Source organism: Convolutriloba macropyga, chromosome 11, assembly GCF_964194025.1.
Source record: "Convolutriloba macropyga chromosome 11, txConMacr16.3, whole genome shotgun sequence".
NCBI lineage: Eukaryota > Metazoa > Xenacoelomorpha > Acoela > Convolutidae > Convolutriloba > Convolutriloba macropyga.
The window spans coordinates 7488054-7508602 of NC_134478.1; the positions used below are offsets into that span (position 1 = coordinate 7488054).

The window sequence follows — 20549 nt, forward strand, 5'->3', positions numbered from 1 at the left end:
ATTGTATCCACGCATCTATTGCTCTTGTTATACGATAAAAATACATACAAAGCTATGATTCTGCCTTTAATGGAAAACTTGATTAACTAAAACACTGATTATTGTCTCAAACTTTTATTTACACATAAAATGGTTAAGAGAAAATATTCTAAATTTTGTGAACTTTCTGGGGTTAAATTGAGTTTTAAGTAAATTAGTGTTTACGGGGATTGAATTGAGAAATTGAAAATTAAATATTGATAACAAAACTAAAAATCTAATTAAAGCACACGTATAAGAACAGGAACTAAATGAGGGCATTTATAGAGGACAGATAACTGTCGATTTTATGAGCGATTTAATTACTATAGTACAACGGATAGTAGCTATTGCAATAATTTGTTTAAAAATTAAATTGTTCATTCAATTCCTGGTGTAGCACCGCACCCCGAACAAGACCCATTTTTTGATAACGGGCTCGTAAAAAAAGAGATACTATGCTTCCATCATTTTTTACTACAGCTTCCATTTTCTTTTCGTGTTAGGGTACGGTCACGCTGAGTATATAATATAAATCACACCCTTCTTTTTGGCTCAGAATAAAACCCCACGGCAATAATTAAACCCCACTTAACTGTAAAAGAGCTGCGCCTTTGGCCATGCCTTATCAGGTGGGCCTTGGTACGAAACTACAACGGTCATTTTTTAGGTATGCGTCTGAGGGCGTTCGTGTAATTCGCATGGACATTTATTCAATGTTTTTCAGATTTTTTTGTGAGATTTCATTTCCCGGACTCCTTTTTTCACCCATTCTATTTGGAATTGATTTGGAATGTCACAATTCATAACTGCAGCCGACATCATATTGTGAAGACCATTGCACCAAATAACAGCTTTTGTAGGAAATAGAATCAAGATCCCTGTAATCAATCATTAGAATTGGGCTGACAGAAAATTAACAATAGACGCTCAGCTGATTTTTAAGGAAAACTACACAAAAAACCGCGTTTACGGAAGTGACCAGCTGTTCTTCAAATTTGAAAATTGTTGGGTCAAATAAAATTATGGCACACAGACCTGGAAATTGAGCTCAAAATTTTATTTTGAAAAAAAAAGATATTCATATTTTGGCAGAATAGGAGACAGAGAAGAGGAGAAAAGGATATTTACACTTTACAGTACGATAGAGGTGAATGAAATCAATAAACAACAACAAAATATCGGTGCAACACAATTATAAACAGAAAAATTGCACGCTAAATTTAAGGGCTTTTTGTTCAGGCTGAACACATAATTAACTAATAAATGGACAATCCATAACTACCATAATTTACATTGAACAATTTGGAATGTCATGAATGGCTTATTTATTTTGCTGAAAAGAAAAGGTTTGATACAAAGGCGTTAAAAAGCACGAAAAACAACACTGATTATTGTAACGTTAAATTTCTATATGAGATTTGCTGTCGTCCACATTATCACCACCAGGTTGCATTTCAACGCCTGGAACTATCAAATCTGAAGTTACAACTTCTGGCGTCAAATTGGCAGCATTACCCAACATCTGATTTTGAGAACCGTTGCTCACTTCAATGTCCACATTATTGACGTGAGAACTTACAACGTCGTCAACTACAGTCGAGAACTGCAAATCTGCAGCTTGAACGTCGCCATTATTTTGGTCACGTGATCTATCACGCCCGCTGTTGTTTTGTTCATTCACATTACCCTGATTCGAATTAGTGTCATCGTTTAGATTTTCTCTTTTGTATTTACTGTAGAATAAGCCCTGTACTTTTCTCCCGAAAGAACCCAAACCTCCCGGAAGTAAACTAAGACCAATGCGTTCACCTTCAGCCAGGGTTTGTGGCAGTTGAAGTTTGTTTGTTTCCGGCAGAAGACTGGCTAAAATGGCTGCCCCGAAAGCCAGCATGCACACGGCAGCCTCTGCAAACACCCCAATGAGAAGAAAGAAGGGAACAATTGACATTCCGATGCGACCACTAAGAGAGCTGAAATCCAAAACAAGACTATCCAGTAATATATGTTTCTTGCTGCAACAAAAGAATGCATTTGTAAACATTTCCCAAACAACTCAGACAAATACTAAATTTGAAGTCACTTTTCTTTCAGTTAATTTTGATTATTTAGAATAGTTCCAGTAAAAACTTACTGATAGTAAAAACTAAACTAGGTGAGAGAATATATGTGATGCACGAAAAAATCTGATGACGCAAAATTTTCATAGATAGCATTTTCATCGAAAGCGCTTTGTCAATCATTTATGATTTAAAAGCTTTTCTGGAAAAAAGCTCACCTTCTAAGATGTCTAATTTTACCATTGAAATGAACAATATTTCATCCGCCGACAGTTCGACTTCTGGATAAAAAAACCCGACTTCTTTTGTATGCAAATTGACCGAAAATTCTAAAATTGCGCCAAAATTGACGGACTTCCATGTTATTCCATGAGAACAAAAATCTGGTCCATCAAATTTTTAAAAACGCAAAATGTAAAAATTTGAATGAGGAAAAACGCTATCACATCGTCAATAAAGGCTCTGCTACCTTCGTTCGTGGCTCTTACAAACTTCCTAATCACTTATCAATCATGACGCGATTGAATCTCAATTTCAAATTAGATGTAAGTGAATTAGGCTGCAAATCGCCAAAAGGTAGCCGCCGTTGACCCACTTGACGCAAATCGGTATTAAAAAGAAAAAAAGAAGAGAGAATAGAAATTGACAAAACTTTTACAAGTGTCTAAATAAGCTGTAATTTGGTGCAGTTCCAGTTAGATTCTAAAAATTTAATTCAGCTTCTAAACTGAGGGCTATAAAGCTTAATACGAATGCCAGCTAGCAAACGTTCTAATGCACTTACTTGACTTAATAACCGGCCTTCATCGGTTTATCCGTTTCTCTTGATTTTTCGTCTTTGACCACGATCGTACTACCCACATTGGATAATTCGATGAGAAAAATTAAAAGCCTATTCAGTTGAAACAGTGAGTGAGGTCAATCAAGGGTTAAGCGTGAAAGCCAAGACTTATGTAACACGAAAAACGTGATCAAAAGGTACTGCAGATTTTCAATGAAGGAGAGCGCCCAAATAACAGCCGTTGCGAGGCTGCCAGCTGCTATTAACTAACTTACTAAATTACGCCCTACTTCATCTTCTTGATAAATCGAAAATTTTATTTTTATCGTCTTCTCATTCCATTCATAGAATGAAATGCTTCACGCTGACGGAAAATTGGAAAATGTCAAATAAAATAACTAGCAGACTGCCCGCAAAAAACCTAGCAGATTGCCAGGAAAAAACCAGGATAGATTTGTAGATGATCTAGCATCTCAAATGAGTAAAAACGACCCAACGAGAAATTTATCTTCTTAGTAATTGCTGAGCTGTTGTAGCAAAATTGATGAATCTGTGCAACCTATTGCGGCTTCTATTAGTTCCTCTCAACTAACCAATGAGAGTGATATAGACTCAGCGGACCTGATCTCCATGAATTAAAGTATAGAGAAATCATTTTGACAGTGACGAGTCATTTTTGATTGATGTAAATCAAATGTGACCAAAAACTTAATCATGAGAATTAAGAGTGCATAATAGCGTAAAAAACGCAATTCAGCCGAAAACGCATGAAAGAAAAACAAAATTGAAGTGCTCATAGCATCATATGATTTGAACAAAAATCCTGACAATTAAATAGAGAACATAGGAGGACAAGTCCTGAGCTAGTTGAAAAATGACAAAATTCAGTGACTAAACAGAAATTACAAGGAATTGATTCCTTCTTGAAAAAGCATTTAGAAAAAAAAACAATTCAAAAACGCAAAAAACAGTAAAAACAGAAGCTGAATGGTAACATATGAAAAAAATATCAGAATCGAGACAGTGAATTTTTGTTCAAACAAGGTTATCTCACTACTTCAAATGTCGGGTGAAAAAATCCCACGGTAAACACTACTTGCTTGTTCCCTCTACTTCCTATTTCGGCGTGACCAAAATCATCACTCCAATTTGAATTCAAAATCATAAATACGCGAACGAATCTTCAAACATTCCCGGAAGAACCCCGGAAACTCAAAGTAGAAAATTGACTATCCTGACAGACAAAATGCACCCACTACAAACTATATTAAAAGTTTTCAAACAATAACAGGAACAGTAATATCAGAAAAGTAACAGACAAACACTAATATATCATGTGATAAAGTTCAATTTTTGTTGCGACTTCAAAAAATTAGTGAGAAAAGACTCTCCAATTCAAGTAGGTTGGGATTAAAAATACCAACTGATAGATAAATGAAAAATCTGTTCACAAAAAAAAACTCCGGTACTGGAAAAGATATGACGGAAAAAATCAAAAATAATCTGTAAAATATGAAAGACAATTCTTCACAAAATGGATTATTCGGAAAACTTTTTAAACATTTATTACTTCTAAATCATAAACCCGACCAATACAAGTCAGTGCAATATTAAATAACAATCAAAAATTGTAAAAACAAAATGAAAATTATAGAAATTTGTACACTTCTTTCAGCGAAAAGCTCTCCTTCTGGCTTCCATATATGTCTTCCCAACCATTATTCGGCAACAAATTTCAATATCTTCTAGGTCAGTCACCTATACAATACTCGGTAGAGAAACATTAAACAATTAAAAAATGCAAAGAACAAACATCCTAAAAATAAACAATTTGACTTTTATTCACTGAAAAGTCCCCTGTCTGGCCTCTAAGTGTCGTACCAAACATTATTCAGCACAAAAATTCAATTCCAGCTTATTCTATATAAGTCACCAACAAAAATCGTTAAAGATAGAAAATGAAAAAATCGAAGAACTCGAACTTTATTTCAGTAAACAGAGCCGAGTCTAGCTTTCAAGTGTCACTTCATAGTAACCATACCTATAGAATAGCTCTTAATTGATACAAAACACAGAACAAAATCAAACAAAAAAGAAAAGATGAAAAAATTGGCGAAAATTTGATCAAAATTACTCCATTATATTTAACAAAAAACGACAAAATTAATATCAATCGAAACAAAAGTCAGCCCAAACTGGTAAGATAACAAATTTCAAGCACAATACTCAAACGCTCTAAATATCGCAGAAGACAACAGAAACTAAATGAGCTTAAAAAAGCAAAATCGTAAAAAAAACATCTGAATATAGTCGGCAAATTGCCGGAAAATATCCTCCGTTGACGCGCTTGACCCACACTGGTATTGAAACAGAAAAGGAAGAAAGGGAGACCCAAATTTGAAGGAATTTTCTTAAGTGTCAAAAAGTGTTGTAATTTGGTGTGTACTTTCAGATAGATTCTAAAACTATAATCAAATCGGCTTTTAAACAAAGCTATTAAGCTTGATTTTAATGCCAGCTAGCAATGGCTGTAATGAACTGCGATAACAAAATCCATTATAACTTAATGACCGGGTTTTATACGGGTTCATCCCGTTTCTTTTAATTTCGCTTTTCTGACAATGACCCTATTCACTTCACTGCTTAATTCAATGAGAATTGTCTAATTCAATTGAAATAAGACACGAGTCAAACATGAAAAACCTTACTTATGCCAAACGAAAAACAAAGGTAAAGCATTTTTTTTTAAAAAAAAAAGGCCTATACAACAGCCGTTGTAAGACAGAGCGGTTAATCAAAAATTGAAAAAGATGGTCAAAAAGCTTGCAAACGCACTATTAATAATTTCGACAATCTTAACGTCGAGAAAATTCCCCTCAAATGACTGCCGATTCAAACTCTGAGAAACGCACTTCACTATTTATGTGTCAAAAACAACGGTATTTGGCAGAAAAATACATAGGCAAGATCAAGATGGAAGGCATGATTAAAAATTCATTGATTTGTCTTGTTATGGAAAATTCGAGAAAAATGTTTCCTTAAATACTGGATGAACCTATAAAGGCTGCAAACTCTCAATATCAAAAAATGAGACCGTTTTCGCGTCGTGTAGCTATTATCGTGTAGACATAATAGTTAGGGACTTTTGAGTACTTTATAGCGTCAAGTGGATCTTGAAGTACAGCTTTTGAGTGTTTTAATTGGTGTTCGCTGAATGTCCACAAAACTTTCCTTGAAAATGTTTGCCTAATGGATGCAAAAAATGTGTTCGCCTAATCGAGTTTTCGCCTAATATCCGATGCCCCCAATCACTTGTTCCATGCATTTAATTTCCTGTTCGCATTTCACTTCCTGTTTCAATTACACTCAACAAAATTGCCGATACAGACGCTCCACCAATACTCTTCGAGTCGTAAAAAGAAGACAGTACCCCAATACAATTCAAATTCTTTCAATTGTGAAAAACCAAGAAAGGCCAATAATAGTACCGCTTTAGATTTGCGGCTATTAATAAACCTTTTCTTTTCCTTGAAATTTTGACTGAAAAAGGTAGTTTCTCAAAACGCTCATTGTGTCCTTTGCTAAATCAAACGATGACAAAGATTTTGTGTCTACTTGTGATGCAGCCGATATGTAGGATTAGATAAAATTGACTAAATTTTTTAGTTGTTGAATTGTGAGGGAGTAAATGAGGTTTGAGAAAAGCTGTTCACGGCTTTGTGCGCTTTGTATTTTCTCACAAAACATCTTTTTTGCTTTACCTCTGCCGACTCTGTATCTAACAGGGCGGAAACTAAAACTAAATTTTTATGGTCGATTAGCGAGCGCAGAAAACTTGTCATATTTCTGAAATTATGAAAATAATAACTGAATGTCTATATATTGGTTATCTGATCCGGTTGCGGAAAAAAACCACGGAAAAAACCCCCACTTTATTTTAGATAGGAAATAAATACCCACGGAATTAAACTCCCACTTTACTATTAAAGAGCTGGGCATTTAGTGCGTTTGGCCATGCCTCAGCGGCCCGTGGGGCTTGATATGAAACCATCACAACCGAACAAATTATCACGACTGAAATTCAGTTTTAGAATGGGGGTTTATTTCCTATCTAAAGTTAAATGGGTTTTTTTCCGTGGTGGTTTATTTTCTAGAACCTATCTGATCTTTCGTTTGAGGAAAACAGGTTCAAAGCATTACTGTGATGGTGCTATAGTTATTAGTGATCATGCTATTTTGAAAAGTTATTTTCATAACCATTATTAATAGTTAAAAATGCTATCGCTCTCTGATTAAAATTAAATATAATTTCATGCTTTGCAAACTCACTAACTTTGCAGATTCAGTCGTCTGAAAAAAGAAGCCAACTATTCAACTAACAATAGTTTTTAATATTTATAACGGCTTTTGAGATATAAATATAACTACGTCGCATTAAATATAGTAATAAAATTTAGCACCGGTCATAACAATCCAGCCACTTAGCTTTATAATAAGCGACAAATCTCAACACAACAATTCATTAACTTTGGAGGTCATTCGAGTTTTCGATAATTTATTCCGATACTGGCTTTTTCATTGCTATCACAAAACTGTCTTTAATGGTAATCATACGGGCCAACAAATACGCTTAAGACCATTAGCACAGTTATTGACAGTGGAACAGCAAGCTTGGAGACATGGGGGGTGCGGTTAAACATTTTAAGGCATAATAATTATGGTTGAAACATTTTGATATCAAATCAGGCTAATGTCCGACAAAACTACTCTCAAAGAACATCGGTGTTCGTGATACAATAAATTTGCATAAATAAAACTTCAGATGAAAAGGAAACGCTGCAAATCAACAAGTCTTCAACACTAATAAATTACAGCACTGAAACTCCACAAGACAAATAAATTGAACCATTAAAATTTCGAAAAAAGCTTAAATTTGCCTTCGAAAGCTTGCTAAATAGATAAACCAAATAAAAATTCCCGAATTGTTTTTTTTTCAAACTGTCGGCATAGAATTTAGAAGCAATTCATTGGAAAAGACGGAGAAAATTAGCTGAAATCGGATGGATTTCTGTCAGTCAAAATATACAAAACTTTGCTACATAATGCAAAACTAGATATAATTTAGCAAGTGAACTATCGTCAGCAAAGTGGGCCAGTTCGAAAAATGTTTACCCTCGATAACTTCTGAAAAACGAAGTAATTGAAAAAAAATAACAAACAAAGAATAAAAAATAAATAACAAAAAACATAGGACAAGTCCTGACGTACAATTCAAAGAATTTTCATTGACTAAACAAAAAACTAGAGCTAGAACGGACTATGAATGGATTGGAAAAACCATTTAGAAAAAAATCCGATCCAAAAAAACGAAAAAACAGTAAAAAATCAAAGTCAAATTGCCGCATGTGAACAAAAAACCACTAGCGAGAAAGCAAATTTTTGTTCAAACACCGTTTTCTCACTCTACTTTAAATTTGGAGCAAAAAAATTCACGCCGCAAAACCACTCGCTTTTCGCTCCACTTCCTGTTTCGGCGTGACCAAAATCACGACTCCAATTTGACTTCAAGAATCATGAAAATAAGTGAACAGATCTTAAAAAAAACAGCCGGAAGAATTCCGGAAACGACTCGAAGTGGAAATCCATTTAAACGCTATCCAACTACTAATCAAACAAAACGCGCCTTCACTAAATTATGATTATCTTGATACAAAACCATGAAACAAAAAAGTGAAAACAATAAAAAAAATCTGTTAAAATATGATAAAAAATCTGATCACATTTTGTTATAAATTGAGATCCCGAAAACATTCGCTGCCAAAATAACTTCATCAAAACAACTAGTACTTACAAAAACCACATATTTGAATTTTGAAAAAAATACTTTAGGCTAAATTATGAAAAAAGCTCTTAAAAACAACTTTCACTGAAAAACTCGAAAAAGTTACTAAAATTTTTAGTACTTCAAAAGCATATAAATCCAATGAAAAATTCCCTTCAGCCAATAGGGTATCCAGATGCTCGCAAAACAATAGGTAAGTCATAATAGGCTAAGAAACTTAGCTAAAAACAAAAAAAAACGAAAAACCGCAAAAAATTAAGAAAAATGGTTCCAATTTTTGCCATTTTTTTGGCATATTTTTCAACAAAAAAATGACTCTTACCCACAAAACTGTAACCAATTGTTATCATAAATTATCTCAAGTAGAAGGGGTTTATTCAATACCCATTTGAGCCAGTAAAACAAAATCGTCAAAAACGCAAAAATTAGACCGAAAATCAGCAAAATCAATGAAAAACCTCCGAATTATCATGAAATTCATATGAATTTCCAGAAAACTTCAAACCACTACCGAAACCAGCCTAAAATTTTTTAAAAAAAATATAACCAAACCTCTTAACCAAAATAAATGAAAAAAACTGCTTTGAAATGCCGCACGTGAAAAAAAATTTCGCTGGCTTAGAGAAAATTTTTTCACACATCAATTTCTCGCTCTCTCAAAAACAGCGGTATGAACAAAAACCACTCTCTTTTCGCTCCCCTCTTCACTTTTGTTCAGCACCAAAATCACTCCAAATTTTTTCACGCGTTTCATTTCCCGCTTCAAAAATCACTCCAATAAAATTGATTAAAAAAAAGGACTTCTCTTCGAGTCGTAAAAAAGACAGCGCCCCAATACAATTCAAATTCTTTGAATTGTAATAACCGACGAATGTCAGAGAGTGGGCGTTACCAATAGAATGAGATGAGATGGACGAGGGGGTGGAGTGGGTTAGGTTGTTGCAGTAGGGTGTCAAACTCTAATCACCACCCTTCACACGATGAACGGTTCACTAATCAATTCATACCTGCCAAACTTTCTCTTACTATTACTTTTCCGTCTTCAAAAACAGGATAAACGGGTAAAGTCCAGAGGGCATTAAATCTCTCGAGCAGTTCGCTAGAGCCTTATGCCGTAAACAGCCTCTAAGTATGCGACTCCTCGAGTCATAACATTAAACATAACCGACTAAACGTCGGAAGAATTGCTCTCGAACGACTAGTGGGAGCTCTAATCAATTGCAGCCTGCTTCAGTCGGGGGGGAGCCTAAATGGAACTGGGAAGTTCAATATTGAATATTGGGCTTCAAATAACCACATTAGAGGTTAACATATACCACTGTTAAGATTTAAAGTAAAAATGGCACCAGTTTCGGCGCACTTTTCATTTGACTTTTAGCATTAAATTGCCGCCAATTGAATTCAGCTGCTTGAAATTGTGATTGAGAGAGAATTTTAGATCACGCGAAACGCAAAAAGTCAAGGGCGGAAAAGTCAGAATTGTCAAGCGAAAATTTTGCATAAAAGACACACACGTTTACAATAATTGCTATGAACTTCGTTCAAGAGCAATTAATAACCACTCGAGGAATCGCATATTTAGAGGCTATTTAAGGCATGAGGCTCTAGCAAACTGCTCAGATTTAATGCCTTCTGGACTTTACCCTTTTATCCTGTTTTTGAGGACGAAAAGTCAAATGGTCAGGCAGAAAAGTAATCGTTAGAGAAACAGTTTTGCATGTATGAATTGTAAGTGAACCGGGAAGAGTTAAGACAAAACGGAGCCGAGTTGAAACGAAGTCCTGTACTAATCAATGAGGCATCAAAAGTAGTTCTAACTGTTTAAGACCACCTATCCAAATAAGCGAAACAAGGTAACATTTTGGTAACTTGAGGAAATAAATTGAGAACTGCAGTGCGAAACCAATAATTTTTTGAACCAAGGGACATTTGAACCAACACAGGACTCAAAACAGTGATCTAAAATCTCATTTTTTAATCGAAGGAGAAGGATCATCAAAAGGTGTGCAATGCTCAACTTGCAAGTGACGAGACGAACATCTAATGTCTAAAATTGCTTAGTTTCTGCTTCTTTACAATATCATAGGTACCGCAATTTTTCCTGAAAAACCTCTAGCTCTTGGAAAACAGACACAGGATTTGAAAACATCAGATCTATCCTGACCACTACACTAAGGGCGATTTAAGACTGAAAAAAATAAAGACGTTCTATTGGTTTTGTTCTTTAGTACTAAATTAACCTTAAACGCTCTACATGAAATGGAAAGTTTCCTAATTTCTAAAACAATTTGAGTACAAAAATCGATTTAAACTTGCTTTTTTTCTATCAACTTTGATATAAAAAATGGCATCCTAACAAAATTTATGGAAAAGTTCACTCGCCACTGAGTTATACAGGTTTAATACCCTATCAACGTTCCCTGGAAAAAGCATTTGGAATCATAAACCTACGAAAAGCTAAATTGAACAACGCAAGTTAACAACATAACTAAGCGAAATGTCAAAGCTTGACACAGTTAAGAAGTTAACTTAACTAATGTACCCAAGTTTCGATGTGACAATTTTCTATATTTTTTATAATTTTTTTTACAAAATTTCTCCTTTTAGAGGACGGCAATGTCATAAGAGTACCATTGAAAGTATATACTATTTTATTAGAATAAACGTTCATAAACTTAGTACTAGTTGGTCTAAAAATCATTAGATGCAAAGTCGGTCGTACGAAAAATTGCATTAAAAGACCAGTCAGACTAATATAACTGCTACTGCTACAAACTCCATTTGAGAGTAAATAAACAATCTAAGCTTGACGGGATTTCTACGCAAAATTCATCTCGGAGCCAAAATTGGCAGAAAAAATTGATTTTACACTCCTCAAAATTAAATCCCTCTAAGGTGATGAGACAGCTAAAGGTTGTATCCTCAACATTTTTGATTAACTGATGCTTCAATGTGGTTAGAGGACAAATTTTTCGAAAAAAAAACTCACCACAATCCCATCGAGAAGTTCCTAATTGGCGTCGGGAATACTTCGGAGGTCCAAATATATATAATCGTAAAACAGGACGAAAAACACATGGCTCCAAACAAACTTAAAATCGTTACAATTTCATGCGCATCGTTGTGACGAAATACCATGATGAAAAGCCCTGACAGACCACCTGCTATTATTGAAATGAGATATGTTATTTTTCGGCCATAACGCTCCATACCCAGGTAACAAAGAAAGTAAACGGGGTAATCAATCACACTGATAATGAACAAATTGAAGTACTGGTCACCGCTCAGATTTGGAACTGAGAAGAAAATGGCGTAGAACCCTGCAGATACGACACACCAGTTCACACCCAGCAGCATTCCTTTGATACAAATGTTCGGATAGCTTCGAATGAAGATTCTGGTATCGTGTAACTTTGCTGAGATACTCGCTTCTAAAACACTTCAGTTATATAGACTGGGGAAAAGTCTGGCTCTTTAATCTTTGACTCTATTGCTACGGTCCCAGTGCCGTTTATGAACTCCTACTTAAAAATTATATTGTTGCATATTATTTTATTGAGGTTAATGATAGGAGGCTGGGAGGGAGTAAAATATTCTAAAGAAAGGTTGAAGGGGCAGAATTGATCAGAACACGTTTTTATTCTTTAAATGAAATTTGTTTTTTTCACTAAATCAAAATCGCCTGCTTTCAAGGACTGCCATCCAGGATCTGTTTTTATATCAAATCTCAACAGTTTAATGCGATGGACTCTACACAAACAATTTTTTAAAAATTTTCCTCGTTGATAACAAAAACGCAAATTAACAAAAACGGGGGGCGGATGGGTGCGATTATGCGGGGATACGGGTGGAATAAGTCGGAGTGGGGGTAAAACGGTGCTTTAAGTGGAAGGTGACCAATCTCAAGCACCACCCTTCACACTATGTGTCATAAGAACTCATATAAGACTCCGTATGGAACGCAACCAAGCACAGTAAACCTATTATTATAAACACTCCTAAACTACACTGTGATCTATATATCATTACCATTATAAACAGATAGCTTAATGAACTCTTCAAGTGAGCAGTATAATCTTTGTGTTACTGTTAAAGTGTTGGCAGGTGTTAGTCTGCTTTAGCTCAGGTGTAAACGCACGCTATAAAGCCAGCGCAGATTTGCCTTAACGTAATTGTTACATAGTTGGAATAAACAATAACAGCAAATAAAGTCTTTTCACTGCCTTCTTTTTCATCACGCATAACATGGCGCAGTCCAGCAACTTCAGATCTCCTATTGGAGTACCCCTGTTCTGGTAGACTTGACAAAATCCTCCTAACGAGTGGGCGCCTTGGTTTACGACGTTAAAACTTACTGTAATGGCGAAAGAAAACCTCAAAGCAGATAAACTACAAAGAATACGACCAACAGCAGCTAACCTATTTTACCCTACAATGCCATCATTTGAAGGAAGAGAGAATGAAGCGGAAGACGAAACACGCAAACGAGAAACAATAAATCAACGCCGCGAGGTACATTGGGAAAATGAATGCAAGAAAATAGAATTCCGGGGAACCTATGTTGATTGTTAACCATGGGACGAAGCCGACACAATGAAAAAGAGCCTCATCTACTTCGCCAAAGAAATCTACCACCAACCCCCAAAACCCTCACACAAAAACAGAAACCTGCACCACTTAAAAATTTACACACGAACTCACATTAATATTCATAAAATCACGCAACACCACATACGCTCACTTCCAATTAGTCAACGCACAACAGGAACCACATTCTTCAGCAGATTAAGAGAACTTGGAGCAAAAGCAGCATTAGGACCATTTGAAGAGGATTTAGTAAAAGATTTCTTTATATAAAAAATGAAAAATACTATCCAAATGGCGCTCTTATCAGAGGTCAGAACACCGGCACAAGCATATCACTTTGCACTAGCACGAAAGAAGACAACAAAAACCAAAAAGAAATCCTAAGGAGGAACCATTCCCAATTGAGCACAACAGCGTCACACCTGTCTGCACCAAAAACGAAACTACCAATATTACCAACACAAACACAAAAAATGTGAAGGCTCATTCACGCCAAATCATAATCCCAACTGCGCTGTAAAGGCAGCACAGCGCAACATCTGTAAAAAGCAGGGACATTTTCAAAATATGTCAATCTCCAATGCCCTCAAGACCTCCTCCAAGAAAAAATCAATATGCACCGAGAAATACCACACACGTACTCAAAAACTTCCAAGAAACAATACCAGAAGAAACACCACCACCACTCGAAAGGAAACCGGAATCCGTCGACCCAGAATCGACAATGTATATTAAAGAACTGACGGAAGACTGGGCGCAGAAAAATCTGGTTACAAGGACATTTGAAAACAAGAAAAAAACAGCTGAACAAGATTACTCCAAATGGAGAAATAATTACACCAACAACATCGAAAAACATAACCGACTAACGTCGGGCGAATTGCTCTCAAACGATCGGCGAGCAGTTGGCTTCGTCAGTAGCTTGCCACGGGGGGTGCACCGGGAGCTGATGGGCGGCACCACTGGGTTGGGGGGCAACAGCGCGGTGGGGCGTGGAGGCAATAGTGGGTTTGGCGGGTCAACAGGGTGGGGGGGGGGGAGGTGTCTCAACCTCTAAGAACCGCCCTTCACACCATAAGTATAAGTATAATTCTCCAAAACAGTTGGAGCTGAAACAGAGCTGAAAGGCTCTAAGAGCACAAGAGCACTTATTGCCCGCTGGGCGCTACCTGTTTATTCCGTTTTTGAGGACGAAAAGTCAAAAGCGTCAGACGAAAAATTGGTCAAGCGAAAAATTGCAAAAAAAGACCGATAGGACTAATATAGTTGCTACAAACTTCATTTGAGAGCAATTAAACAATTATAAGCTATAATGATTAGCAGTCACCAGATCCCCACGAAGCTTCATAGATTGCGAAACAGCGAAGATCATCACACAAAACATCACAAAAAGCGAGATCGAATAATCTAACGAAAACACACAGTTCCAATACGAACAATAAAAACATACCAATAATTGGACTACTCCAATTGGATCTATCCTTCGTCTCGTGGTTTGCCCCGAAGTGTTACATTCTAGTGGTACAACACAAATCACAGAAAACTCGGAAAACTTAGAGTCCCTCTCGCACAACAACGATTTGGATTTTTGTCTCTAAGATTTGACGAAGTTTTCAAATATTGCATAAAAACCGGCAGGTCTAATATAATTGCTACAAAACTTCGTATGAGAACAATTAATAAAGTATTTGTTTCTCACTTCTTCAAGTTCGTTCAAATCAATCAAAAAAATATTGATAGCTGTGCTAATATTCTAAAAAGCCCTTAAAAACATTTAACGTAACAAAAGATGACTAATTTCGTTTTAGCTAAAAATTGTCATTAATAAAGTAGATTTATACAGCCAATTTGTGATCAAAATCAATCAACATACTTGTATAATGGAAGTTGAACCATCTGGTCCATTTGGTACTTAAGTCCCTGCCATGTACAGATCCATTCCTTTGTTCTTCATTTGGTCTCTCTTCCCTGACAGCTTGGGCCACAAAATTCCTCAAATGCTCGATCGGAATATTCCTCTTATTTATATCAGCTATCTTTAGCAAAACCAGCTCAGCTTGAGTTTCAAGTCCTTTCGATATTAGCCAGAGCGGCGATTCGTAGCAGAATTTCAGCACCAGTAACATTAGAAGACCACAAACGCCCATTAAAATCTGGTATTTTTCCCAACCCATGAAGATATAAACAAAACTAAGACAGTAAATATCCTCCACGACTTCGAACATATTTCTCAAAGCAGGAGCGAACAGTCGCATTCGTGGCCCTGTAATTTCAATAATGTACACAAAAAATACCAAATATAAACCGTGTGAACAAGCACAACAAGCGCAGTAGCTGATGTAAAAAAGCCATAATCGATCCGTCTCGCCCGCGAGAACTAACAACCAATTACACAGGCATTTGAGAACCGCAGATAAAGCTATTGTACGCACGCGGCCATATTTGTCAGACACGCTTCCAAAAATAGTCGCACCAATTAGAAATCCGATAGCGGTCAGAGATTGTCCAAGAGCTCTGCGGAATTTGTACTGACATAACATATCAAACGAGGAAACAAAAGTTTCACCAAATGGGTATCCATCATCGAACGTCCATTCTGAGCATTTCGCTTTAGCCGGTTCCGATGTCGACGATTGCCTGAAGTAAGGCGCAGTGTAGTGGTAACAGTAGGTCTCCAAAAGGTCATCGTCATTTTCGCCTTCGTATTGAAACGCCTCATCAATCGTCGAGTTCTTGGTGGCTATTAAATTTTTTGTCTCATTACTTAAATAACTGTCAGGTATAATACATTTATGGTCAGGAACGTAATAAAATAAGGTGTAACCAATGAAATCAGAATGTCCAATAACGCCTAAGATAGTAATAAAGGTTACAGTTAAGATTTGAAACTTTCCGAACTCTCCTATGGCAAGAAACAAAGCGTCCGACTTCATGCTTTAGTTTCTCAATTAATTCCCAGCCACTACATAACTGAAATACATGCAAGTAGAAGCCGCAGTAGTATATTTGGTCCCTCAGCAGCACTAGGAATTTAAAACCCATAAAAATTTCGAGCCTTTCCCATTACACTAACCCCACGAAATTATGGGTCTTCCTTCATTATAGCCCCCCCCCCCATTAAAATATACAAATATACCCCCCCCCCCCCCCCTTTGTTATATTTACCATGATGGGGGCTATAGGTTATCTGACCTATATCCCGAAATCATATCCGCCATTATGCTACAATTACCATGATTTGGTGGTGGGGGGGGGGGGCTAAAAGTTATATGATCCACTACGCTTGGGGGTTATAATGGTAAGGACCCTCTTTGAACGTCAATAGGGGAAAAGGGGTCAACAAAAGGAAAAACAAGCGAAATTCAGATTCAAATTTAGTCTTCCAAGATCTTCCAAAAAACCTAATGATTTTGACTCGGGTTTTAAAAATCATTACTCATTGCTTCTTTATGTACAACGGGAACGAGACGCTTTTTCAGTCCTCCATTTAGGCATATGTGCAGCCTAAGGCATCTTATACCCAGGGGAACATTTTGCCCCATATTGAAACAAGGCGGCTCGGTAATGTGCGATGGCACATAAGGTTCCGACCCCGCCCATCCACAAATTTGGCATAGTTGTATACCAAATGAGGAACAGATAGAAAAACCCAAAAATTATTTTTTGCGAATCCCAAAAAAGCCCAAGTCTTTTTCAAAAAATTCTGTATGAACGATAAGATAATCTGTATGCCTCCAAAGCAAATAACTCAGTGGAGTAAAAATTGATGCATTAGATTGCTGTAATATGTCAATATTAAGAAAGCGAGTCAAGACGAACGGCAAAATCAAACAACAACAACAACAACAACAACAACAACAACAACAACAACAAACATTAATTACATCAAAAAATTTATGTCTCTCTTAAAAACTAAATTTAATAACAAAGTCAACATACCGTCAGATAAACCTAAAACTAAACAAAAATAACTTATAAATCACCAGAAAACATATGCGACCAGTCCATAAAAAGGTTTGGTAACAATTATACAAAAAAGAACAAAAACAGTAAAGTAAAAAAATTAACTTATTTTTTTGAAACAGTTAACTTCAAAGTAATAAATACCATTAGGAATCAAATAATATTAACACAAATTTACGATTACCACTGCCTCTATAGAAGGGCAAAAGGACCTGTCCCTATTCATTTTTTAAAGCGGCTAAAAAGAACAACAAACAAAATTTCAATTGAAACTTGCCAGAAAACGCTGTCAGAACCGTCGAGCCAAATTTTGGCAATCAAAATATATTTGATTGCGCCTTCTTCAAACAGCTATATTGTAGTACGTGGCCATTCATTAGTAAGACTAGGTAACAAGTAGACAAAAAGCGAAGTGCTAAAGTATGTAATACTTTTATTTTTTTTTTCGAAACAAAATTACATTCAATGTCATGAAAGGCATTAATTACAAAAAGAGCTATCCAAATAGGGTCGTTTATTCATGAAAAGGAAGCCCTCGAGACCTGTAATTATCCAGAATATTTCTCGCATCTACAAAAAGAACGTCAAATATGACAAAAATCAGATTAATTTATTTTTTTGTGAAAAACCGGTGTCGAAGCCAGTAAGGTCATAACAAATTCTTTAAAAAAAAGATTTTGGGACACCAATCCCCTTTATTCCCTTGACACCCATAATGTCATATTTGACCTGTAATTAACTAACGAGATTAGGTAACAAAAAGAAACATAAAAAGAACAAAATTGCGAAGTTAAAAAGTTTTTTTTAATTTTGGAAAACGATTGTTTTCAAAGTCATGAAAGCCATCAGCTATCTACTAATATCAGAATATCGGTTCTGCTATTTTTCCATGAAAAACCAATGAAAGCTATCACTATAAAGGAAATTTCATACGACCGAAACGACAAAGTATAAATGACAGACAAAATAAAAAAAATTCAATTGATTTCTTCAAGAAAGATGCGTCGAGGCCGTTAAAACGATGATGTATATCTTTCAGGATTTTAATATGTTCAATTGTGCCTTATTCTGAATGCTAATAAGGTGACATGAGAACTGTCAATAATGTGACAAAATTAGAAAACGTGAAAAACTGGCAAATATCAAAACAAACAAAAATCTGAAATCTTGTAGTATCAAAGCCAGAAAACAAAAACTTCAGGCTTAAAACTGCAACCGAGAATGAATGTTCAGTCAGTAGAAAGAAGAAGCAGTCTTTCTTTGCTGACACTAAGCTGGAATTTGAACAAATTAAGAAAAAAATAGAGGAAAAGTTAATTAAGCCATTATTTACTGAAAAGTCAATTGTTTTTAAAAAAGAAACGACCATAAACTTTCAATTAAAAAACTAAATGCATTAGCTTGGAGCTGCTTAGCAAGCGATTTGGTTGGACCTATCATTCCTGAGCTTCGATTTGATATTTTCCGTTCTTTATTATTAAAAAAAGTCTTTTTTTAAAAAAAAGACCGACTGATTACAACCCGATTTTTTTGGATTGTAACAGTCCCAGAGTGGCCCAAAACTAGCCCTGCTAATACTTATTGTCCGTTAGGAACAATCGATTTTTCGAATGTTGTAGATACAGATAATTTGTTAGTAGAAAACTCAAAACTCAGATTTTTTGACCAAAGAAATTAAATCAAAACAATCAACAATGCTTGTTCATCTTCAAAAATAAAATCAACGACACTATTCTTAAAAATTATAACACATTTTAGCAAAATTGACAAAAATTTAGGCAAAAATTCCGGAAAATGTGAATAAAAACAACGTGAATTCACTCTTCTTTTCTCAGAAGTTTAAACCTCGATAACTCCCTGTAGAAAACGAAAATTAAAAAATCTTTTTAATTCCATATTCTACGCTGGACGAGCTTTCTAATGATACCAGTCTCAACTCTCTACGATGAATATATCGAGCGGCGAAAATTCACGGAACAAAAAAAACCCATTTGAGTATATAGTTCCTCCCCCCTCAAGAGGGTCGGAACAATTAGAGTTTCAATGAGTTCAGTTTTCATTTTGTGGTTCAGTTTTCGCAATAACATAATAGTCGCCAAGATCATATATAGTTTTCAAAAAAGCAGTCCACAAAGCAAACCCAATAAAGGTTCGATAAATACACTTTTGTCGATATTGCAGTTTCGTAATCTCAACTACTGTTAATGCTATTCCATTGGCTTTTTGTTGGCCCTTGTTACCTCATGTCGAAGGTAACGGGCTGGGTGCTGGCACTACTGCGTTATTAGATTTAAAAGGAGGGATCTTTTCCGTTTGTTCCCCCCACAGCTTAGTGGGCGCATATTATTTGCACCCCCCAAAAGATCCAAAAGGAGAGTTGTTCGTCAGAAAAAAATATCTGACCAGCGTAGCCTCGTTTTTGCCATGAGGAACTAGTTTATTGCGTTTTGTCTTGGTGCGTGCGCATCTTTTTCCTCTTTAATGGTCACATCAAAATCCTTGCACACTTCAGCTGAGTCTGTCACATCGCTAGTTTGGAAAAGAAAGGTTATAAGATCGTGTCTTTCTGTGTACAATGATACCTGGAAGTAGCTGTAGCTTTAGTAGTCTGTAATTGATGTCATTAAAAAAATCCATTTTGTTGCCTTTTGCCGTACCTTTTCAATTGTCCTGAGATTTCACTTTGATAGCTGGCAGTCTTCAATTGCGTATGCGAGAATTTGAACAACGTATCCGCAATAGGCGTTGAAATTTAATTGCGCGGTTGAAAGTGAGGACGCTTCCACGTGTGCAAGGCCGACCGAAATGTTTTTTATTGCATCTTTTCACGAAATTTTTGTTCCAATACAAATCAGTTGTTAAAATAAACAAAGATCTTCCTGTTGAGTTGGCGTTTCTATGTGTTCCTTAAGAGTTCCTTGACTTTTTCCTTTTAGATTTACCAGTTTGAACTTCGAACCATTTTATTACTTTTGCTCCGTTTCTGTAACATCTTCGCTATTATGTGAAGTCTTACATTACTCGTGGCTATTAATTTCATGTCGTCAGCAAAAGCGAAACAGGATTTCTTTTCAGAAGTTTACGGGGGGGCTGCTTACAAAATCAAAGGGAAGTTACGAAAACTTTGATAATCAGTTACAAAATATAATTTTCCAGAAAATGTCATTTCTTTTTGTCGTCTGTTTATGCTATTCCATTGGCCTTTTGTTGGCACTTTTTACCTCATGTCGAAGGTAACGGGCTGGGTGCGGGCGCTGAATTGGACTCAATTCCCTGTGGGCGTTACGCTACCAATCCT

The 20549-nt window shown here is 36.0% G+C and overlaps 1 protein-coding gene across 1 annotated transcript; it reads right to left on the reverse strand.

The window, feature by feature from the left end:
- Window positions 1-82: 82 nt before the first annotated feature.
- Window positions 83-16290, reverse strand: LOC142349636 (organic cation transporter protein-like). The gene is made up of 3 exons (XM_075401341.1): window positions 15162-16290; window positions 11691-12132; window positions 83-1991 (listed from the first exon to the last, which is right to left on the reverse strand). Exons 1-3 carry the CDS (start codon window positions 16219-16221, stop codon window positions 1421-1423), a joined length of 2073 nt encoding a protein of 690 aa, XP_075257456.1. The 5' UTR covers window positions 16222-16290; the 3' UTR covers window positions 83-1420.
- Window positions 16291-20549: the final 4259 nt, after the last annotated feature.